Consider the following 26,176-nt stretch of genomic DNA (forward strand, 5'->3'; position numbering starts at 1 on the left):
GATTAACCAAATGGTAACTGAAGTACTAGGGTGTGTCTGGAGGAGGCAGGAATTGGGGAGTGACTTTGGGGTATATATTTATATCTGGCCAGTGGAGTCCCTCTCTCTGTTTCCTGATCATTATGCCGAACTCTCCCATGCTGTTCAGCCTCACCTCCAGCCCTGAGGAATGGAGCCAGCCTTCTATAGACTAAGACCTCTGAAACCATAAGCCTTCAAATAAACTTTTCCTCCTCTATAATTGTTCTGGTCAGATCTTTTAGTCACAGCAGCAAAAAATTTGATCAAACCACATGTGCATAGCCATGTTTGCTCCCAGCACCAACACAACAACAAAAAAGAACCATTATCAAGTCTGCAGTAAAAGCTAATTTCCAAAGCCATTCAATATTCAAACGCAATAGCCAAAAACAGATCTCATTCTAAAATTAGTAAGCTCTGAGTTCAAAATCTCACAATAAAACATTACTACTGCTTTGTTAACAAATTGCTGTGTGGTAGGGCAAGTCAAAATATTCAGCCTTCATTTCTGATCTAAACAAAGATAAATCTTTAACAAACGAACTACTGTAACACAATGACTGATTCAAATAGGTTCTGCAAAGTAAGACAATGAATAAACACAGAATTTAAATGCCTTTCAGTTTTGTGAGTCTTGAAAATTTGTCCAGCTAAGCTTGTTTCTGCTTCATACATATTTTTACCATCAATAGTTGTAACACATTTTAGCAAATTCCACTTCAGATTGAATTATTGTCTTCTTAATTTCTTTGAAAATATTTTCACTTGAAGTTGGTCTACACAGAATTTTTATAGAAGCCACTTCAAGGTAAGAGATGATTCCTCAAATAAATTACAAGTGATCTATATCAGTATTATCTGTCAACTCATAAAGAGTCAAGGAAGATCACTTGAAATCATTTGCCTCATTTTTTAATTGACTATTCACACAGTTCCCAATTTTCTCAATTCTCCAAGCAACTGTGCTTGCCAAAAGGCTACTAGTCTTAAGTAGATTTTTTCAGAATACATTTCTTCTGCAATCAAACCAATATAATTAACTCACCATTGGTAAATGGCTTTCCATACTTCAGAAACAAGCCAATTAGAAACTTACTTTAGTTGAACCACATTTTCACTTTTTATTTTTATGAATAAATTCTACTATAATGAGATACTCCATTTTCAATTTTCTAATTTTTATGAGCACTGCTTTTCTGTGAGTTGGGAACATCATGATGAATACTTAGTATGGTAGTATCAATACATACTATATTCTTTCAGCACAACTATAATGCCTCTGCATTTTGATAACAACACAGTCCACATTCCATTGTGTCCTAAAAAACACTCAAAGTCTACTTTTCTCTTCTTTTCTTGTTTTCACATGGTAAATATGCATGGTAATTAAAATAAATAAAATTATCATAGTACACCAAATACATGTGGCACTTAAAATACTGTCAAGTTATAAGTGTACCACTGTGATTTGTCATAGAATAATCTGAAATGAGATATGATTTGCCCTACAACAGTATAATGTGATAAGAACTACACAGTCTATCCTAATTATTCAATTCTGCCACTGTAGAATGAATGAGTTCTATAAACAACACATAAATGAATGTCATGGTTATGTTCCAATAAAAACTAAAATTTGAATTTCATAAAATTGGATCACAATCACAAAATATTATAGTTTTTTTTAATTATTCCAAAGATTCTAAAATGTAAAAACCACTCTTAGATCACAAGCTATACACAGTGGTGGACAGAATTTGGCTCATAGGCTAAAATTTTGCCAATCCCTGCTTTTAATCTACACTGGGTTCAACTTGAACTAAAACTAATAAACAATACACAAGGATACAACTAATAACCTCAATTTTTAAAAAATATACCATGTACCTGACATTATGTTTTTAAAAAATGTGTAAGAATATAAGATAATCTTTTATAAACCTGCTTTAAGTGTACATGCAATGCCTATTCTAATGAATTAGTGAGGTTTTAAAAAATATAAAGGACCCTGGAAATAAATTTTTGAAGTAAAAAAAAAAAAAAAAGTGTGATTCTTTTATATAATAACCATGTTCAGATTTGACTGTTTATAAGTTAAAATATTCAAACATGTATTTTCCATAATGAAGTATTCCTGAGGACTCTTTAGAAATAAATTTTTTCATATCATTTGCTATTTTGTTATTTCTGAAAGTCAGAGAGCATATTTGCTTTAAACTTCTTCCTACCCTATCATCATCTACTATAACACTAAAAATCACTGAAAGCAGTAAAAGATTAATTTTCTTAATCTGATAAAATTAGCAATATTTTAAAATATTAGGGTAAATGTCATAGTTATTGATAAAGTATTAAAGGTGTTTCCACAGAAATCAGGAACAAGATAAAGACAGCTTTTATTTCCATTTCAAATCAATATTGTACTGGGTCCTAACTCAGTGTAAAAAACTAAAAGAATGAAGATTGGAAAAGAAGACTCAGTACCATCAGTTCACACCTGTATGACATCTTGCAATTTTTATGTGCTTTCACATAGTTACATTTGATACTTGTAACAGTCTTGCCAAAATCAATATTTCTGTTCCCATTTTATAAATTAGGAACTTGAGGTTCAGAAAACTTGTTTGTAGAACAGAAAATGATCAGTATAACTGAAGCAAAAGTGAAAAAAAGGAAAGTGAAAGAACATAAAGTCAGAAAAAAGAATATAAATCATAGAGTCAGGGGAAGAATTCAGATTTTATTCTGATTATAACCAAAAAGTCATTAGAGAACTCTAAGCAAAAGAAACACAAGATCTGCTTTACACCTTAAAAATAGACTAGTTGGACTGGGGTTGTAGCTCAGTGGTAGAGCACTTGCCTAGCATGTGTAAGGGGGTTTGATTCTCAGCACCACATATAAATGAATTAATAAATCAAAAGTCCATCAACATCTAAAAATAAATATTAAAAAAAAAAAAAATAGACCAATTAAGGACTGGGCACAGTTGTATACACCTGTAATCCTAGCTACTCAGGAAGCTGAGGCAGGAGAATCACAAGTTCAAAGTCAGTTTGGGCAACTTAGCTAGACCCTGTTTCAAAAATAAATTTAAAAAGGGCTGAGCATGTAGCTCAGTGGTAGAGGACTGGCCTAGTATGTGCAAGGCCCTATGATCAATCCCAGTATTGGCAAAAAAAAAAAAAAAAAAAAAAAAAAGTAAACTAGTGAAGGTGCTACTGCAATAGCACAAAGAAGAGAGGACAATGGCTTAAACTAGAACTGTAATAGTAGCAGTGAGAATTGGTCAGATTCAAGATAATTTGGGAGGTAAAGATGATGCAACTTGCTAGTAATATAAATGAATATGAAAGAAAAATAAAGTATGATAATTTTATATGTTTATTGACTGAGCTACAGGGTGTCCAGATATTTGGTCAAACACAATTCTAGATATTTTTGAGGGTGTTCTGAAGCAAGATTAACATTTGGGAGACTTAGTAAAGCAGATTACCTTCCCTAAAATGAGGTGTTCCTCATCCAGTTGAAAGCTTAAATAAAACAAAAAGGCTGATCCTCCCAAAGTAAAAGGAAACTCCCTATGCTTAGCTACCTTGAATTGGGAAATCCATTTCTTCCTGCTTTCAGACTTAAACATGAAACTCTGGCTCTTCCTGGGTCTCAAACCTGCCAGCTTTCAGACTACAACTTATAAAATTGGTACTCTTGATTCTCAGACTTAGACTGGAAATAAATCATTAGTTCTCCTGGATCTCCAGCTTGCTAACTAAAAATCTTGGAACTTCAGCCTCCATAATCACATAAAGCAATTCCTTATTTTAGATAGGTAGATAGGTAGGCAGGCAGAGACAAATAGATCCTCTATTGGTTCTGTTTCTCTGGAGAACCTAATTAATGGAGATATTAACAAAAAATTGTGTAGTATAACTGTCTACTGAGATGGGGAAGATGAGGGAAGAACACATATGGGAAAGTGGGAGTAAAGGGGAAAAGCAATAATAATTCTGTTTTGGCTATGTTAAGTATGAGATGACTACTAGATACCCAAGTGGAAATGTCAATTACACAACTAGGTATAAAAGCCTTCAGCTACAGGCTGAACAGCTGCATTAGCCACAATTCAAGAGAAATAACTAGCAGACACCATACTGAACAGTAAATACAGACTACTTTTATAGAATACTCTATTGGACAACATGTATCTAAACAAATTACCAAAAAGAAAATGCCAAAGATAGAAATTCAGCAGAGGAGATGCATACAAGCAAATAAAACTAAGAAAGAAATGATCAGTGAAATGTCAAAAAAAAGCTTAAAGATACAAATGTTTTAAGAATAAGAGATGATAACCAAATTAATTTGACTACTATTAAGATATCAAGTTGAATGAGAAAAGAAAACTGACAACTAACTTTGACAAGAAACAGATCATTAGCAACCTTGAAATAAGCCACTGCAGTAAAAAGTGGGGGAAACAAAACCTCAACAAAACAGGTCGAGAAGCAATAGGTGTGGGGAGAAAAGAACTACCAACTATAAACTGTTTAAGAAAGTTTACTTTGAAGGAGAGAAATAGGTGATAATTTAAAAGGAACATGGGGTCAGGATAGGTCCCTTCCTTCCCATGGTTGTACCGAAGTAGGATTATTTGTCAGCAGAAGTGATTCAATAGGAAAAAGTGAATTTACTAGGGAACTATAATAGAACCAGTGTTGTATACTTGTTATCTACAGTCTATTTAAAATGAGTCTGGTCAGTATGCTGTGTGATTTTCCTCTAACAAGTTTAGCTGTTCTGACACGATTAAGTAGTAGTTGTAATATGAATTAAGCATATAATTATATGTAAACAGGATGGGGTTTGCCAGATAAATAGGATGTGGAAAGGGACAAAAGAGTCAAGGGTGTCTGCAAAAAAAAAAAGAAAAAATGTCATTTGGCTTACACCACAGGCCGTAAACTGGGTAGAAGAGAGATCATGAGCAAGGAGGGTAGTTTCAGAGTCTTGTATTTGTACAAACCTTATTAGGATCCTAGCTCAAACAGACAAAATATTTTCTACAGCAAATGATGTTCATGAAACAATTAGAAATTTAATATTTTTAATTTAATACTTTATGATATTAAGAATTCTTTTCTAAGTATGATAATGCATTGTATTTAATATTTTTTAAGAGTCCATTGTAGATAGATATATCTGGAATATACTTCAAAATAATACAGGTGATGAAGTGGGTAAAGATAAAAAAGAAACAAGATCAACCATGAGCTGATAATTATTTAGGATGAGTTATAGGTATATGAGGGTTCAAGATACTATTAAGTCTATTTTGTGTAGTGAAAAGTTAAAATTTAAAAAAAAATGAAAAGCACATCATATAGAAAGTTAACTTAAAATGAAACATGTTTACCACTGGTTACTTGAAATTCATGCATTTGAGACCTGAAAAATCTTTCAAATTTAACATCTTTATAGGACATATACAGAAGCAGATTTTATCACTCTTTGTACATTTCAATTAAAACAAAAGTCAAGGGGCTGTGAAGTGAAATAGAGAGGTACAATTGACAGAACAAGTCAAAAGATGTGTAGTATAATTTACTCTATACCAATGTTTCCTATAAAGATGAATTTAGTGAATATAATATCTCAATTTAAAGAAATGTTTTGTTCAAAAAAATTCTGAATGAATAAGAAATAACACAAATTAACAATAGAACCATCCAGATTATTCTTAACATTGCTTATGCTTTATGGTAAAAATTCTTCAATGTTTACCACATTTTAACATTTCAATATATCATTTCACAACCTGCCTTACAAACCATAGGTACCTATGTAATAGTTTTTTTTTTTTTTTTTTTTTAATAAAAACTTGGAATTTAAACTTACTATTTCTTTCTGTTCTCTTGGAAAAGAAGAAAATAAGCACGGTTCTTATGCTCCAGATGCTAAAGGAGAAGCAAAATTCAGAAACAAAAATCATTAGGTGAATTAGAAACCATATAAAATAAAAACATGTATTTCCACAGTTAGGTATACTATTTCCCTTTATATAATAAAAATCAAAATGTGCTGCTTTCTGTCATGTAGCATTAGAAGTGTACCTGAGCTTTAAAAGAAGGGGGTCTCAACCTGAAACCCATGGACATTTTAAAGGGGCCCCTGAATTGCAAAACTGCATTGGTGTGCCTGAATGCATTTCTCTAGAGAAATCATTGCTTTCATCAGTTCCAAAGGGGTCCATGAAACCCCTAAAAGAATAAGAACAATATTATAAAATCTTTTCATACCAAGTATCATTCCAAAATATTTTTCCATCTTTTTCTCATGTATTAGGGCAAGCATGTTTTACATTTACAAATGTTAACAGCATTACATTAAAGTAAGTTGCTATTCCTTTCCTACTATTTAAAATTGGAGGAATCTTCTCTATTCAATAGAGTAAGCTATCTGGGGAAAGATACACAACAAAAAAACTTACCTTCAAATAAGAACTTACTAAGACAATCTAGCTAAATACCTCCTTCTAAAGATGGTATGAGAATAAGTGAGGCCTTGCCTTAGAGTAAGATATCAAGTGATATTAAAAGAATTAAAAGAAACTCAAAAAATAATCCTAATCATAAACTAGTCAAGGTCCTCTCTTAAATTCAATATAAATACAGCAAAAAAAAATTTTTTTTTCTCTATAGAATATATACAAACATTACTCATTTTAAACAAAAATATATTACATTCAGAATATAAGTATACAATATAAGTATTCTGGATATACATTCAGAATATAAGTATGAAAATTAGTTTTCCACTCTAAAACACACTTGTTATTTTGGGGAGTATTATGGTTTAGAAATGAGGTATCCCCCCCAAAAGCCCATGTGTGAGACAATGAAAGTTTAGATGTGAAAAGATTTGAGTTATGAGAGCCTTAACCTAATCAGTGAATTAATAATCCTCTGATGGGGATTAAATGGGAACCATAGGTAGGTAGTGTGCGGCTGGAGGAGGTAGGTCCCCTGGGTTATGCCTTTGGGGTATATATTTGGTCCTTGTTGAAAGGAGTGCTTGAGCACACGCACACACACGCGCATTCCCTTTCTTTCTCTCTCCTTCTTGGTGCCATGTTCCCAGCGCTTCCCTCAGCCACACCTTTCCACCATGATGTTCTGCCTCACTTCAAGCCCCAAGGAATGGGGCTGGCCTTCTATTGACTGGGACCTCTGAAACAGTGAGCCCCAAAATAAGCCTTTGCTCACAAAAATTGTTCTCATCAGATATTCTGGTCACCAGTGATCCCTGTCTCCTTATATTCAGACCTTAGTGTAGTCTTCTCCTACCAGTGCCAGTCTGTGTAACCAACAGTATATGGCAGAGGTAATAATATGTCACTTCAAGATAAATTTATAAAAGTCTTGTAGCTTCCACATGAGGCCTCCTCTTTCATTCATTCTTATTTCTCTCTTGGATTACTTGCTCTAATAAAAGTCAGTTACCATGAGAATAGTCAGGGAAGCTGGATGCAGTGGCACATGCCTGGAATCCCTTGTACTTGGGAGGCTGAGGCAGGAGGATCCCCAGTTGGAGGCCAATGTTGGCAATTTAGCTTGAGATCATGTCTCAAAATTAAAAATAAAAAAGACCAGGGATGTAAGCTCAGTAGATGAGCACCCCTGGGTTCAATCCCCACAAAAAGTGGGGGGTTGGGAGGGAGTCAAGGAAGTCTATGGAATAGTCTGTATGGTGAAGACCAAAGGTGTGCTAGACACCCAGCAAAAAAACTAAGTAGCTAACAACTGTGTATATGTGAGAGCTGAGAAGAAAACACAGGAAAAATTAATCAAAATGTATATAAGACTACACCAGATATTATCTTTGTATTTGGATTCAGAACCTATTTTGGAGATGGCAAAACAACCAAAATTTAGGATTCTTTGGATAATGCATAGAAAAATGAACCTAAACATAGACTTATAAAATATGACCTGATGAAAAGAAAAAGATCTCAAGGAAATAGTCAAAGCTCAGAATAAAGAAAATCAGGCAAAAGACAATGTTGATGCTGGCAAAAAAAAAAAGAAAAAAAGAAAAGAAAACAGTATCTCTAGCACTATAACTGGAGATTGGATACCAACAGAAGAAAAAAAGTTTCTGCAATAACTTTATCTGCTGTGATTGTGCAAATTAGTTAAACCTTGAGAATACTGCAGCCCCAGTTAACAGCTTAACTCCAATTCATATAAAAACAAATGACTATGAGCTAGAACCACCCAGTTAAGCTACTCCCAACATTCTTGCCCTTCAGGAACTGAGATATAATAAACATTTGTTGTTTTAAGCTAAATTCTGAGAGAATTTATTACACAGTAATAGATAACTAATACACATTTCTTATATTGTGATGATTTACTTTTATATGAAAATACCAAGTAAGTAGTGGATTCCTACATGGTACCTGGAAAACTACCCAAACAATAAAAAAAGATACTGAACATTGCCCTTATCGATGGAAAAGGAGTTGAAGACAAAAAAGTTAAGCACACCCTTCATCAAGCCTCCTAAAATAGAAAAGTCCCATAAAGTACTATACTTTTAATCACAGAGAATATGTTCTAGGACCCCAAGTGGATGTCTGAAACCACAGAGGTAACAAACTATGTACACTATGTTTTTTCTTATATCTTCTATAGTGTTGTCACACAGTATCAGTGTTAATCTACCCTTCCATATTTTATGCCACAGTGCCCCTCCTTTTAAACACCACTCCTACACTTTAGAGCCAATAAGAAAAATACAGGTTACCTAACACAAGAACTATGACTGACAATTGCTCTGATAATCAAGAGGACTACAAAATGACAATTAAGCGGGTAGTATATACAATGTGGACAAAAGGATGATTCACAGCTGCTTGTATTTTTTTTGGTAACTTATCACGAAATCTATAATTATTTTTAAATTAAAAATTATTTCAACACTAGGGGTGCAGCTCAATGTTAAAGCATTTCCATGGCATATGTGCAGCCCTCAGTTCTGTCCTCAGTACTGCAAAAATAAAATACAATGAAATAAAATTGTTTTAAAAGGATGTGTTTACAATGAAGATATAACGGAAGTATCTAAACATCAAATAAAAAAGAATCAACTCTAAAAAAATAAAAAGAAATAAATGGAAAAGTAGAAGTAGATTGCTATTAGGATATAGAAAGTTTTATAATATAAGGTACTTTTCAGTAATAATACTACATACCTGAATAAACAGAATACATCAAGTGTTTATGAAACACTCACAAAAAGTAACCAAAAGCATGCCATCAAAAAAAATCCAGTAAGTTGAAAATAGATATATTACTCAACATTCTCTGAAAGTGATACAATAAAACTAGAAATAGTAACTAAGACAAAAACATACAAACACATACTTGCCACTAGAAAATAATTTATATTATAACCTCTCTCTAAAAAAACAAACCACATAAATAAATCATAGCATCTACCAAAACTATAGAGAACAGATCATGTCAATATTAAACTATTTTAGAGCATTAAAGAACATTAAAAAAAAAAAAAAAAAAGGTTTTTAGGTGTTTGTTTAAACGATCACAATCATGAAAGTAGAAATTTTTCCTGGAATTCAAGAGTGACTCAATATTTAATGTAATCTATTTAGCTTCCCCTGGATATTCAAGTTTATCACTCTTAAATTCTGCCTTCCATAAAGCCCAAGATATGGAAACAATTCTGCCAAATTCTTTGGCACTGTAACAAGAATGGCCTTTATTCCAGTTTCCTGTACCTTCTTCCTCATTTCCATTTGCAACTTCATCAGAATACCTTTACCAACCACATTTCTACCAACATTCTATTCACAACCACTTAAATAATTTCAAGTTTTAGACTTTCTCTACAGGTATTCTCTTCTCTTGAGCCCTCCCCAGAATAGCCCTTAACACTCCATTCATAGCAATATGGGCCTTTTCTAACATTTGCCTCAAAACTATTCCAGTTTCTTTCTACCTATTAATAGTTTCAAAGCTGCTCCCACAAATTCAGGTGTTGGTAATAGCAACAACCTCAATCCTGGTACCAACTTATTGTCTCAGTTTGTTTTGTGTTGCTATAACAGAATAGCTGAGACAGGATAATTTATAAACAATGGAATTTTATTTCTTGTGGTTCTGGGGGCTCAGAAGTCTAAAACCATGCAAGATCAAAGCCCTATCCTTAAGGTTTTTTCAATTTTAATACAGATACTAGAAAAGAAATAGAAAAACTTAATTCTACCTTAATTCCCTTGCTTAAATTTTCTCCCTCAAAGTCCAATTTTAAGGAAAAATACAATGAGTCCTCTGTGAAAGTCGACCTTTTATGGAACTTGATCTCTGAAATTATAGTTAATGGAATACCTAAAAAGGTTAAAATTTATGAAAATAAGGTATCCAGGAGTAAAAGTTTGTAAGTTTGGGTATAGCTCAGTGATACAGCTCTTGCCTAACATGCACAAAGAACTAGGTTCCAATCCCCAGTCCACAAAAAAAAAAAAAAAAAATTAATGGTAGAGATAAAATTTGATGGTCATTTACTTAGATTTTAAAATCAACTCCTAAAGTAATGCATATCTGCCAATATAATGCATAAATACAAAACTAATTGTAACCCAAACTTTCCCCCACTATGATTTATAGTCTTTATGATCCTATGACATAAATCTGGCATTTAGATTATAATTTAAATTTCAGTAAAAGTTAAAAAGATCAGAAAAATATAGACTATTCAAACTGGAAGGTAGAAAAACAACAGAATCATACCACGTTCTTTCATATCACATACTGAATAGAAGATACAATAAAATTTCAAAGTATCTTATGTAGAATATTAATATTCTACCATAAAAGACAATTTCAGAATAGCTTAGTCCTGATCCATGACCTCTCAAGGAAAGCATTTGGGAAAGTGGGAAAGCATAGACAGCTCTCCCATTTTGGAGAGGATCAGACAGATTTCTAAGCTACATAATCCATGTAAAATATGAAGAGTAAAGCAATACATTTTGTTGCTTCTTCTGCCTCCAATACTTTAAGTAAATTCTAGTTCAGCTCTCAAACTATTTCAAAAGAAAAAAAAAAAAATACAGGGACAAGATGGGTCAACACTTACATTATACACAGCCAAAACAGTCTTGTGGTAAGTCTATTTACTACAACATCCACTTTCACATTATTGTATTCTATTTCATGCTTTTTTGATTATCATCAATCAGGAGGACAATTCTATTCTTTGTTTGATAACTACTCTGTGCTTCCAAAAGTGAAGAGCTTACTGAAATAAAAGCTCCAACAGTTGAAAACCAGGTCACAAATGTGAATGAGATAAAGTGAGAAATGGCCCTGAAGCTTAACGAGTTGAGAAATTGTAGCTGCAGGTGACACACAAGTCACAGGGACATGGTAAAAATTTTAAAAAGCTTCATACTCAAAATAGATCAAAATTTAAAAGTTATGCTTTCTAAAAAATGAAATTTTTCTACTTTTAAAAAATAATTAGGTTTAAGGATGTAGCTCAGTGGTGCTTAACAAGCATGACACCATGAGTTAAATCCTAGCACCGTTCAAAAAAAAAAAAAAATTAGTATGTGATTTGCCAAAAAAAATTCTTATAAATCAATACCAGATCAATGGCTCACAACTTGTACACAGTCATTAGAATTAGCAGAGTAGAGATCCCTAAAAGACATTCTTCCACAACTGAAACAAATCCTTTAGAATTAGAAATCAATTTCTATATAGAAATGGATGTCAAGCAGAATTTTTCTAAAGCATTTAAAAATGTTTAAGTCAACTGAACATCTCATATTTATTCCCTTTTTAAATTTATTTCCTACCTTCTTTTTATAAAAAAAGAAAAAGAAAAAAAACAAGGAAAGGAGTTCAGCATCACAAAATCACTAGTATGCCTGGGATGATAAAAATAAAAAATACTAAAAGATTTCTAAAAATTAAGAAAATGAAGAAACTAGCAGAGGGGTTGGTGATATGGTTCAGTGATAGAGAACTTGCCTAAAATGTATGAGGCTCTGGGTTCAACGCCCAACATCTAAACAGAACAAAACAAACAAACAAACAAACAAAAAAAAAAAAAAAAAAAAAAAAAAACAAGAAAAAGGAGAAAAAAAAACTAGCAGGGACAATTATTCTGCAATATTATGCATGCACTCAATTTCAGCTCTCCTATTTAAACAGACAAATCTATTTTCAACTTTGTACAGATTTCAGGAGCTCCCATTTTAAAATATGCCCAGCACTCAAGATGAAACTTTTTTTTTTTTTTACTATAGTCATCCCAAAGGAAAGCTCCTACCTCCACTAAATCTCAAAGCAAACACCTGAGTATCTGCCTTGATTCCTTCTTTTCCTTTACCTCCCATTTACCCCCATCAAATTCTATCAATTTTGCTGGGCATGGTGGCACACAACTATCCCAGTGACTCAGGAGGCTGATTCAAGGCTAGCCTCAGCAACTTAGCTATCCTTAATCAATCAATCAGTCAACCAATCAACAGGCTGGAGGTGCAGTTCAGTGGTAAAGTACCCCTGAGTTAAATCCTGGTACCCAAAAAAGAAAAATCATTGTATCAGTTTTACCTCCAAAATATTTTCAGATAATCTGCTGACTTCCAAAGTTAATGGCAGTCTGATCTATTGCCATCTCTAAACTTCTATAATAGTTTCATAGGTATTTCTACTCTTGTCCTCCTCTTATCCAATCCCCACATGGCAGTATGCATGATTCTCTTCACTCAAATTTCATTATGCTATTCTTCCACTATATAAGCTTCCTGTTTCATCTAAAATTAAATTCTAACTCCTAACCCTAACTTTCTATGATGTGGATCCTACCTAATTAAACAAGCTCAGTTCAAATTATTTTTCCTTTCCATCATACATTCCAAATATGTCTATCTTTTTGCCCTTCAAATAAGTCATATTTGTTTCAGGTTCACAGCCTTTGCATTTTTGGTTCTCTGTCCCTGGAAAGATTTTCTCTTATCTCCTGGATTTTTGTTTTTAGGAAATGAGAAACATAATGATATAAAAAATTCAAACACTACCCAAAAATACATAGGGAGAAATAACTACTTAAAATTCTACCAGCTACAGAGAATTGCCATTAATATTTTGGGGATAAGACTTTCATGTATCTATGGCTATATATGTCATTATATAATGGATATAAATAATCTTCATAAATTCCAACTTTGTCCTGGTTCTTTCTTCCTCGTGCTTTACATCTCAACTCAAATACCACTTCCTCAAAAGAGATCTTCCAGAACTATTAAAGTAGCCTATTTCTATCATATCACCCTGTTTATTTGCTTTGCTGCATTTCTCTCTCTAAATTAGCTGTTTCTTTATTTGCTCCTCTTTATTTTTGTCTTTCCAACCCCAAAATAATGCAAGCTACATGAGAGCAAAAATCATTTTGGGATTTGCCTTACAACTGAGCTACATCCCCAGTTCTTTATTTATTATTTATTTTGGAGACAGGGTCTCACTAAATTGCTGGGACTGACCTCTCCAGCATCAGCCTCCCAAGTTCCTGAGATTACAGACTTGCACCACTGCACCCACCCAGCAAGAGCAAAAATCTTATTACTACTTTTTCCATCATCAGGGTCTAGCCCAATATCTAACACAATGCAGATGTCTAATATTTAAGGAAGGAAAGATGATGGCTTTGATTAATATTTATAAGCTACCAGATCCTAAATTTATATTCCCATTCAATTTTCTCTCCTAAACTTCATACTAAAACCCAACCATCCACTTGACAACTCCATATGGAAAATATGCAGTATTTTATTCTCAGTGAGTCACCAAACATGTCCTTCTCATGTTGTTTCCTATTCAGATGAGTAACATTACATCAACCAAATTTCCCAAGACATAAACTCGAGTTTTATCTTTGATCCCTCCCATATCCAACCAATTTCCAAAAGCCTCTCCATATTACATCAATTCAACCTCCTAAATCTCTTCAATCTTTTTTAATCCATCTGCTTCTCTTCGACCCTACCACTCTTGTAAAATTATCATCTATTATTTCTTTACTTATCAACTATAATAACCACTCCAGATCCATTCTTAATCACTTCTAATTTATTCTCCATATTGTACCCTTAGTAGCTATAATGGCTTCCCATTAGTTTTAGAATATAGCCTAAAATCTTTATCATGAACTGTAAGACCCCCAATGAAATACTATTTGCCTAACTACTCAGCCTTTTTTCTATATTCCATTCTTTGGCCTTCTTTCAGTTCTTTAAACCTACTATATTCTGGCTGACCTCAGAGCCTTCTTTGGCTTAAAACACTCTACCTATCACATCACACCACCCTATATATACAAACTCATCCTCAGGTCTCAATCTCAAACATCACTTCCTAAAGCTGGGGATTCAGTTCAGGGGTAGAATGCCTGCCTAGCATGCACAAGGATCTGGGTTCAATCTTCAGTATGCCCGGGGGGCAGGGGGAATGTCACTTCCTCAGAGGATCTATAGCAGAATTTTAAAGATATCTTTCCCCACATACCAACAATTTCCAACCTCGAGTCCCATGGTCACACAGTAATGTAGAAACTGCTGTGAAGAGTCTTTGCAGATGTAATTAAGATCATTACTTGGTTGATTTTAAAATAGGGAGATTATCCTGGATTATCCTGATGGGTCTGATATAAGCACTTAAACTGTTAAAAGCAGAGAGCTTTTTTTTCTCCCAGCTCAGGGCAAAACAGGAACTCAAAGAGAGACAGCAGAGTTGGTCAACAACCTGATTGAGCCTGAAAAGCAGATTCTTACCCCAAAGACGCCAGATAGAACCCCAGCCAGCTGACACATGGACTATAAGCAAAGACCCAGTCAAACTGCCTGGGCTTCTAACCTACAGAGGTCTGATATAATAATTGGTTGTTGTTTTAAGCTACTCAATTAGTGGCAGCAATGGAAAACTAATAATACCAACTTCTTTGATCCTTCTCTCCACTCCAGACTGGGTTAAAGCCCTGTCAAAACTCCACAGCATTCTGTACTTCTCTTTCATAGCATTTGTCATACGTCTGATTTAATGTACTGAGTCTAAAATCTATAGTCAAGAAATATTGTATTCTGTGCACCAAACACCATTATAATCCAATGTCTACAAAATTGATACCCATAAATGTTTGTTGATTTAATTTACTTTTTATTCAATTGTCTCTCAAAATTCTTAATCACAATACATCTCCTGTAAAGTACTATATTATAAAATATTTCAGAGGCAACTGCCTTAAAGAAGTGACTAAAAAAGGAGGATAGCTGGGAAGAATGGAATGTAATTAGATTCATATGTACAGTTGCTATTGTTTTTATAAACCTTCTCCATGCTCAAAGCCTCTAGGGGATCACAGCTATCTATTAGAGAATCATAAAACACTGTCATATAGAGTTATAATTACCAGTAACAATAGGTTAAACCCCTCAGATATGCTGGATTACAAATAAAGCTTCAAGACAATTGTTCTACTTTTTAAAGAAATATTTTTCCAATTGCAAATAATCCAAATTTATTCAACCTGAGACACTACCATTTCATAATAAAGACTAAATATATTAAAACTATCTCATTAGAATACAGAAAGGTCAACAAAAAGAACAATTTACTTACATCAATGGAAAAGCAAAAAATGGGAGTGTCATGGCAAGTCTTGCTGTAAATTCATCAGGAAGATACCACAAGTATACAATTAAGCATGTAAACAGATAAAGAATTGAAGAATAGAGAATTAATCTTCCAACCCATAATTTTTGTAATCTCTGATTTTTTTCCCTAAATTCTTCCAATGCTTGAATTTCCTGTTAAAAGAAAATTATTCCATATTATTAAATCTCAAACTTCAATATAAAATTAAATTGTTAAAAATTAACATGAATGGTGTTTTAGCTATTAGAAGTCAATGAATTATAATACCCTGATATTTTAAAACAGAATAAGAAAAAACTAAAAATGAAGTTTAAAATTTATGTCTATTCTGACAAATCACTTTTTTAAAATGAAAAATTAAAGACTATCTTGAACATAACTGGTAAACATTAAAAGAATGAAATTGACATCAGTAAATATTTGTTGAGTCAAACAAGTATTAACACTTCATATATAAGGCCTCAAAATAATCTAGCAATAAAAAAATTGATAAAAATTAAAATAGTAACCCATACTAGATTATTTCTATTTATCACTCCTAATATTCCAAGAGAATAAACATTTTTTATAATGATAAAAAATATAAAAAGTTATAAAAATTTTGCAGACTGATTGAAATTGTTGCAGACCTCTTTCATTTTACCAATATACCATATGCTGTAGATTTAATTTCATTCTAACATCTCTATTACTTGATACAGACCTTTATAAGTCACTGAGAAACTTTGGATTCTTCTTGAAAGAACATTTAAGTTCTCAGGCTTACTGGATATCATCTCTAAAATCCCATACTAGATTCAGTCCACAAAATAACATACTAAATACTTAACATCTAAAATGAATTAAAATACCTCAGAGCTAAAGAACTTACCTTATCTATACTTTCTAGAACTTCTACAGTTGAAGGTTTGTCTGTTATAGAAAAATAGAAATGAGACAGCATTAAAACTTATTATTGAAAAAAATAATAAAACTTATTACTGTAAACTTAGAAACACTTTAATTTATACAATCACAAAAGAACATGTTGTTTCCTCTCACTCCAGTCAGACTGAATTATCATACAAGCAACAATGAGTGTTGGCAAGGATGTGGGGGAAAAGGTACACTCATACATTCCTGGTGGAACTGCAAATTGGTGTAACCACTCTGGAAAGGAGTATGGAAATTCCTTAGAAAACTTGGAATGGAACTACCATTTGACCCACTCCTCAATCTATATCCAAAGGACTTAAAATCAACATACTACAGTGACACAGTCACATCAATGTTACAGCAGCTCAATTCACATATCTAAACTGTGGAACCAATTACTGAAGATGCCCTTCAATAGATGAATGGATAAAGAAACTGGTATATATACACAATGGAATATTACTCATTTTCAAAGAAGAATGAAATTATGGCATTTGCAGGTAAATGGATGGAGTTGGAGAATATCAGGCTAAGCAAAATAAGTCAATCCCAAAAACCCAAAGGTCAAATATTTTCTCTGCTATATGGGTGTTGATACGTAATGGGGAGGGGGAGGCAAAGGAAGAATGGAGGAACTTTGGATTGGGCAGAGGGGAGTGAGGGGAAATGAAGGGATATTGGGGTGTGAATGATGGTGGAATGAGACAGACATTATTACCCTATGAACATGTATGATTGCACTAATGGTGTGACTGCATCATGTACAACCAGAGAAATGAAAAATTGTGCTCCATTTGTGTACAATGAGTCAAAATGCTTTCTGCTGTCATGCGTAACTAATTAGAATACTAAAAACAAAAAATAAAGAACATATTAGTTGGATGTGGCAGTACATGCCAGTAATCCCAGCAAATCCATGAGGCAGGAAGATCAAAAGTTCAAGACCAGCCTGAGCAACTTAGCAAGACATCTTGAAATAAAATTTTAAAAAGCTCAGGATATAGTTCAGTTGTGGAACATGTGACTAGCTCAAGGTGCTAGGCTCAATCCCCAATACCACCAAAAAAAAAAAGAAAGAATTAAGACATATTCTAATACTAATCCAAAAATGAGGGTTTTCTCAAATCTGGTTAAGCTATATGTATTTTTGTTTATTTATAACTGAGATTTATTTAAATGAAAATTATAATTATAAATAGAACTATGTAAGATTTAAAATATAAGCGTTTTTCTACTTTCTTTTTAGTCAGAGGACTTTCAACTGATAGCTCAACTTTTACCATTCTTAACTCAACAAAACATACTTTCAAAGGGAAATACATTTTTACCCAAGAAAAATTTTCTTCCATAAATATTATTCAAAAGCATTCACATATTTAAAACCCCACTGAGCTGGGGTTATTGCTCAGTGGTAGAGAACTTGCCTAGTCTGAGAGAGACCCTGGGTCAGTCCCCAGTATCTCAAAAAAAAAAAAAAAAATGTGAACCAAGGACTGTCTAATTCACTATTGCTAAAAGTTCACTTCGTATTTAGGTCAAAAACAATAGGCTACATTCATTCCAATTCCTAAAGTATAGACTTATTTTGAAAGATCAAATTTTTAAAGGGCATGTAAGAATACTTCATTATGGCAGAGCTTATTTAACAAAGATATTTTTACACCACATAGAATAAAAACAAGACAAAAGGTTCATACACCACTTGAGAAAATATTTACCAATTACATACTCAACAGCTGAACAGAACACAGTGTATCACACTCATTGCAGTTCCTATCAGAGTTGTTAACATTAGGTTGAATCATATGAAACTGTCATTTGGGTAAGCCAAAGTAGTAGAATTAGCAATTTCATATGGTTCGACCTTCTAAAAAAAAAAAAAAAAAAAGGATAAATTGATCCTCAGAACTACCGTAAGATTTTAAAGAAAGGGGTCATCTCATTCATATTTGGAATTTAAAAAGTTGATTTCGTAGAAGTAGAGAGCAGAATCATAATTACCAGAGGCTAGGGAAATTGGTGGAGAGAGAGAGTTTGGAGAATTTGTTTGTGGGAGTCAAAACATACAAAATTGCAAGGGAATTACAAGAAGAATAAGTTCAGGAGATCAGTTATATAGCATAATGACTATAGCTAATGATGATATACTATAGAAAAATTGCGAGGAGAATGGAGGTTAGAGTCTCACCACAAAAAAAGATCACCATGTGTCAAACTATGCATATATTAATTAGCTATATTTAACCATTTCACAATAGGTATCTACTTCAAAACAGCAAACATATAATTTTATCTGACAGCTGGAAAAATAAAGAAACATACACTGGGGATCAGCTAATACCAATATAAAACACGGATTGTTCCAGCAATAGTCAAAAATTAAATTACATACCAAGTTATTGCAAGATCCCATTATTAGAAATAAGTAGGTTATTCTCTTCCATTTGAAAAGAGCACTTTTCAATATAACATATTTCCTAGCTCTAAAATTGAGACACTTACTCTGAAGGCTTAGTCAATAAAATCAAACCACCTTTCTAATTTTGTTTAACCCATAATTCCTAAAAGTATGCTTTCAATACATATTTGTTACAAGTTTTAAGTAAAAAGATATAATCTATAAAAAACATAAGTGTGGTATAGAATACTTCATTTCAACTGACTTTGAAATAAGTTTGAAATTTAGGCAGTAGGGAAAATAAACAAGAAAAGATAACCATTTGCACACAAATACAGAAATAAATTCATAAATCAAAGTGAAATAATTGTTAGAGACATTAAACACCTATAGAACTATAAGTCCAAATTAAAAAGTAATTCAGAAGACAAAAAAAAAGTTAAAAGAAATTGAATAGATAATATCAAACTGAAGGCTACACCACAAAGACTTTCATAAGTAGCTTGATGTAACACTTATGTCAGACTTAAGAAGTAGCAATAAAGAAAAGCAACTTACCCTCCATCTAGAAAATAATCCACCCATCTTTTATTTGTAGAAATTTGGCACAATGATAAATATCATCAGTTGTCCACAGGAAGTCACACCTAGAAATAAAACATGTGTTTTAAAATTTTAAGTTAAACATACAGCATACCCACTATAAAATTTAGATGTTGGAATACCACCTAAAAATACGATAAAATATTAATTTTTTTGGCCTCCACTTACATGGAACTTGAATTCAGATAGTCATTGGGATAAAGTCCACCTTTTAAAATCCATTCTTCAAAAGTGAGGACATATTTAAAGATAAAAATAGAGCTAGAAAGGGTTTTTAAATGACAAAATATGTCAGAAGTTTATTCATATGACTATGATTTTTCTGCTCTTTAATGTAGGTTCCTTATGTTGTTCTTGCAACAAAAGTTTTACTATATTACTTTCATTCTATATACTTAAGTAAAACCATTTCTATCAATCAACTATCTTCCAACTAAATTAGTTATTTGGAATTCCAAGTGTTTTATAATGTTCAGAATAACATCCCTTTATAATTACAGAAAGTCAACTAGTGGGGTGTTTTTGTGTTTCTTTGGTTTGTTTGTTTCTATACTAGAGACTTAACCTGGGGCACTCTACCATTAAGCTTCATACTCAGCCCTTTTTATTTATTTATTTATTTTCTTACTTTGAGACAGGATCTCACTGCCTCAAACTTGCCACTGTCCTGACTCAGCCTCCCAAGTTGCTGAGACAACAGGCCTGTGGTCACCATACCCAGGTAAAGACAAGTGGATTTTGAATAAGAAAATAAGGATTACAAAGCTATCTGTGTCTTTGAGCAAATCATTTAATGATGTTGAATCTAATTTTTTTCTGTAAACTGGAGTTCATAACATCAAAACTTTCTCACAGGATATCCTTTAGTATTATCACCTTATAGGTTTAGTGATTCACCCAATAAGCAAAGAAACATGGCTTAAAGTCTCTCTATCTTCAGACTTTTGGTCCCTACCACTAAACACTACCATTCAACAACACCAAATAAACATTTCTGTCTGAAATTTAAATAAGTTCCTCAATCTAGTTGACCTTCCTAAGTCAATTTATCAGTACATAATTATATAAATTTTTATTCTTTTAAGTTGAAATGGTAAAAATCTACTTTCAAACTGATAAATTTTTACCAGGTTAGAGGTATATACTTGCCAATGTGTGAAACTAACACATTTACACACACACACACACACACACACACACACAGAGTTACTGAGGACAAATTTCTTAACCATAAAATAATATCAGTACCAAGTAAGAACTACAACACTATTTATATATTGGAACTAGTATAAGACATGTCTATCTCAAGAGTTTCTCATAAAAGTAACAAAGAGCCCATTTATAAAATATGTTTATTTACAAAGTGATTTTTAAGGACAAAAATACCAGTAATCTGCTGGGCAAAAGTGGCGCATGCTTGTAATCCCAGCAATTTGGGAGGCTAAACCAGTCTCAGCAATTTAGCAAGGTCCTAAGCAATTTAGCAAGACTCTGTCCCAAAATAAAAAATTAAAAGGACTGGGAATGTAGCTCAGTGTCTAAGCACCCCTGGGTTCAATCCCTGGTACACCAAAAAAAGAAAAAAGAACCCATATCCTGTACTGAAAAACTCTGAAGATTAAAAATATATAAATATAATGACTATTACAATCCACATTGACCTCAAGAGTTATTATTAATCCTTAAATACTAGCCCAATATTCAAATTTCTAAAATGTGGTTGTGGGAAACCCAGAAACTTAACAAAAGTAAAACTTTCTGGGTCAAGATATTAAATAAATCTCATAACCTTCTTAAGATGCTAAAAATAATCACTAAGAAAGGTAAAAGAGGGGAGATTCGGACAAACCACTTAACTAGATATTCTCAAATTATACATCATCCCATTATTTTGGAATTGTGTCTGGTATCTAGCACAGTGTTTTGTACACAACTGATCTATATATTTGGTTTGTAGAAGAATTCTATTCTTCCAGTTCAAGTTTATAGCAATCACCCTGAGATTGAATTTTTGGTATTTGAAAATAATGCCAGTATCACTATCACTTCATCAGGATTTTGTCTCTATAATTTTTAATCTACAAACCACATGTAACATGCTTTATATGAATTCTATCGTTTAGATATTACAAATGAAGAACCTGAACCCACAGAAGTGAAGTAATAAGTAGCATCTTAAAGCTATTAAGTAGCAGGGTCAGACACAGCATTGTAGTTTTGAATTTTTAAAAAAGTCATCAGTTATTCCCAATAATACAAAATCAGAAACAAAGGCAGCTTTATATAGATTAAAAATATTTATATATGAAATATGAGAGCACTTCTAACATTCTCAAATGATTGGTAAAAAGAACTACTGATGTGCAAAGTAACTTATCAACACAAGAGACCCTTTTGTGTGTGTGTGTGTTTTAAAAATTTAAGAGATTCTTTTAATACAGTGTATCATGCAGCTCAATTCCTTTATTTGATTCAATTTTAATGCTTTACTGCAGATCTATGTGTATTAAAGAGAAGCTAAATAACTTACCAAAGTCACATAGCTCTAGCTACAAGCAGAACTGGTACTAGAAAGTTAAAGTGTAGCTTTTACTACACTGCATATCACTTTTTAAATGATGATAATTTGAAGTATATGCATAAAATATCACAATTAATACCAATTTTGATATCAATTATTTGCTTGGAGAATTGTTTTGGTGTTAATAAAACAAACTATGGCTTAGCTCCAAAGATTCCTAAGGCAGGGGATTGTGCTTTTAAATTTGAACATAAAAACAATATTAGAGGGAGTGATTAAATGCCATTTCCATGCTTTCACAATCATAATCAAAGAAACAGTCAACCCTCATTATTCCAGCAATGTTTCTATCAAATTTTGGTATTTGTTAAAGAAGTTGATTTACTATAACGTATGTATGGTGGTACTTTCCAACAGACATAAAGGTGTAACAAAATTAAATAATTAAATATTTTGTCTAGTTTATTTCTTTTTTACTTTTTAAAAAAATTTTTAGGGCTGGGGTTGTAGTTCAGTGGTAGAGCACTTGCCTAATATGTGTGGTGTGCCTCAGTACCACATACAAATAAACAAAGGTATTGTTTCCATCTACAACCAAAAAAAAAAAAAATTAAAAAAGCACAACTTTAAAAAAAAATTTTAGTTGTCAATGGACCTTTATTCTTATTTATTTATTTACTTACTTATTTATTTATTTATATGTGGTGCTGAGAATCAAACCCAGTGGCTCACACATGCCAGGCAAGCCCTCTACCCTGAACCATAATCCCAGTCCCTTTGATTTCATTCTTCTATTTTCAACCACTGGTTCTCTCCCTTCCACCCAAACACCTTAACTCTAATTCCAATGGCACATCACTTCCTATGAAACAATGGGCAAATAAATTATTTAACCTCTGTTACTCAATTTTCTCATCGGCAAAAGAAGGATAAAGTCATCCTCTTAGTGAAAGGCTTAAATAACATATCTTAAACTATTTACAATAGTGCCTGACAAAAAGTCAAAACTTGGTAGAAACTTTTTATTGCCATGGTCACTGCTGTTTTCTAATCCACTCTGCTTTCTTTCCAATACTTGGAAAATACATAGAAACCAAATAAGTCCTAGTGTTTCCTTCTGAAACATAAATCAATTTCCTTGCCCTCAAGTGGACAAATGGCTCAACCTCAAGTGGCTTATCCCCAAGAACTCCCCAAGACATGTAGAGTCTCTTTCCACTCAGATATCACAATAGAACCTTAAGGCTGGATGCAACTAAATGTGTTTTTTAATGGTAACAATGTTCACAGCATTAATTGAATGTTTTCTTTTAACAGGTACTCAGGTTTGAGTATCATTATTTAAAATCTTTTTTCTTCAATTTTCAGCTCACTTCAAACCACATTAAAACATGTACTAAAATAGATCTGGACTCAAAATACAGCTCAACTACATACTAGCTAATTGATCTGGGGCAAATTACTTAGAACTCTTTAATTCTCAGTTTGTAAAATGGTGAAAATATCAACACTTCATAGAATTAATGTACAGATTACATGAAATCATTTATCACTTGGCACAGTGTTTAACACTTAGTAAGAGTATAATAAATTTTAGTCATTATCATTGTCAATACCAGAAAACACATGTGATACTTAAATGGAACACATTTTCTATTAGCTTATTTTAAAAAGCACCTATTTAATAATTTAAAAATTGAAAAATAAAATTAGTTTGTATTTTCCTGACATTGTATTATTGTTCTCATTTACTCTAGTATGAAAAACTCAAGCAAAATATTCCACAAACACTTCCCTTAAAATAACCTTATAGATCTTTGGAGAAAATAGCAAGTAAAGTCTAGTTTTAGGTTTGATTTAGCAAGTTCCAGACTTCAATATAAACTATATAGACACCCTCAACAGCACTTCCATAACAGCATACAATTTAAGATTAATGGTGTGTATGTATAATATCAAAATACATTGTCATGTATATCTAAAAAGAACAAATTTTTAAAAGACAAACACAAAAATTTAATGGTGATTTGTTCTAAAACTCTAACTCTCAAATGTCTTAATAGAAAACATAATTCTGAAACCACCACATTTATCACCCCCCCAAAAAAATTAATGAAAAGAAGCACATCTCTGAAAGTACCTTTAGTATATAGTTATTAAGTATTGCTTTTATGGTAAGTAAATTTTCATAGTGAACTAAATACTACCCAAAAAAAATACTTTTAGAGTATTTATATATGAAAACATACCTTGTTGATAGCCACATAACTTCTCCCTTTTCTTACAATCTTTCGAATTAATAATAAACACTTAAGTTGATGAATAGCATTACTGAACTGATCTCAAATGACAAAACTTTAAAATTCTAACTTTCAACATAATCAATCTTGTTTAAGAAAGTGTATTCGAAATCAATTTGTTTCTCCTAAGAAGACACTATAGGGATGGCTAAGGGCAAGGGATTAGGGTCCCCTGCCAGTCTGAATATATGCCTGACACTAAGTCAACTTACATCCACCACACTGCTGTTTAACAGTTTTGTCCATGGTGAGACCCAGGCCACAGAGAAAGGAGAAAATAGTAGACTCTAAACACCACAAACCAGAAGCCAAAAGGGTAAAGCGTAACATGGAAAACTTAGTGAGTCACAAGTCTTACTTAGCACTGTGTGAACACCATGAGCAAAACTGAGTTCACCAAACCTCTCTCTCTCTCTCCTCTCTTCTCTTTTTTTTTTTTTCTCTCTAATTTGCAAACACAGCATTGAAAATTTTAACCTATTGATGTACTTTAAATTTGATTTCTCTTTCGGCCACGCCTATGACACCTACGCTTCTTCGTCCTTTCCCTCCACCCGGCCGCTGTCCCTCAAACAATGACAATGGTTTGTAGAGCCGCTTCTCTAAGTAGCACATAATCCACGCCCACAAGCGAGTTAAGCAGCATGACACTGACAGTTTTCAATCCCTTCCGATCTTTCCAACTCGTGGGGCCTCCGCATAAGTCCAGAAAAAGAAAAGGTGATTCAGAACACTCAAAGCGGATAGTTTAGCGTAGGATGGGCTAGTGTGAGGACCTTTTGGCTCTTCTCAATACAGGTGGGCCAAAAGCTGAGGCTCAAGTCAGTCACTACCTGGGATCTCCGAGAATAGTGCTAACGAAACCAGCCTGGGCAGAACCGGGTCTCGAGCACTCCAGGGCTACCCCTGCCACTGTGCTGGGAAATCAAAGGGAGCGAGGCGACTACACTGGGTTGGCGCGAACCACAGAGGGAGAAGAGCCGCCGCCGCCGAGCTCTTAGGCCACTCGGCATGGGGCGGGGGCACCTGGGAAAACAAGCGGGAGAACCCGGAGCTTATGTCCCCGGAGAAACGACCAGCGCGCCTCCCCTCTGCTGAGCCCTCCCAATTGCCCTCATCCTGAGCGCTCTACCTGCGTGAAACGAGCTCAGCCCGGCCTTGGGGTCCACCCCTGCCAACCTTGGCCGCCACCGCGCAGCCAGCCTCCGGAGCAGGCAGCCGCCACTGACAGAGCACTGGGCCCGGCCAATTCCTTCCCATCAAACCCCGCGCTCCCGCAGCCAGCCAATCGGCGCCGCAGCCGACGCGCGCCGCTCCCCGTCACGTGACCAGCCTGGGCGGGCGGTTGAGGCGGAGGGGTCGGGCGTTTGGCCTGCGGCGCTTTGCCCTATGGCCTCCGAGAGCAGTAGGCTGCTCGTTGTCGCATCGCAGGGGTGTACTGCCATTTATTACGACTCTTACCAATGTATTTAATTCCTACTCTTCCTCTGCTCCCTTTTCTTTTAAAGCGTGTTCTGCCGAGTCTCGCTGGAGAATCAAAACCATGAAACTGGTATTTGTGGTCCAGACGGCTACGTAAGACAAGAATGGGGAGGACAAAAGGAGTGGAGATGAGTGCGTCTGGAAAAGTCTGGTCCTGAAGAGGCCCGTATCAACTGCCATCCAACCGGCAGCAGAG

At 33.7% G+C, this 26,176-nt stretch overlaps 1 protein-coding gene across 4 annotated transcripts in view; it reads right to left on the reverse strand.

The window, feature by feature from the left end:
- Lnpk (lunapark, ER junction formation factor) overlaps nt 1-25,681 on the reverse strand; it is a 76,508-nt gene extending 50,827 nt beyond the window's left edge. For all 4 annotated transcript variants that reach the window (XR_007107894.1, XM_047547021.1, XM_047547022.1 and 1 more), the window contains exons 1-5: nt 25,631-25,681; nt 19,633-19,721; nt 16,633-16,673; nt 15,726-15,913; nt 5,917-5,975 (exon numbers count right to left, since the gene is read on the reverse strand). Coding sequence is in view for 3 of the 4 variants with exons in the window: in XM_047547021.1 (XP_047402977.1) it covers nt 5,917-5,975; nt 15,726-15,913; nt 16,633-16,673; nt 19,633-19,639 (295 nt within the window). In the remaining variant the exon portion in view is untranslated. The remainder of the gene's footprint in view (nt 1-5,916; nt 5,976-15,725; nt 15,914-16,632; nt 16,674-19,632; nt 19,722-25,630) is intronic.
- Nucleotides 25,682-26,176: the final 495 nt, after the last annotated feature.

This window comes from Sciurus carolinensis, chromosome 3 (genome assembly GCF_902686445.1).
Source record: "Sciurus carolinensis chromosome 3, mSciCar1.2, whole genome shotgun sequence".
In the NCBI taxonomy this organism is placed as follows: domain Eukaryota; kingdom Metazoa; phylum Chordata; class Mammalia; order Rodentia; family Sciuridae; genus Sciurus; species Sciurus carolinensis.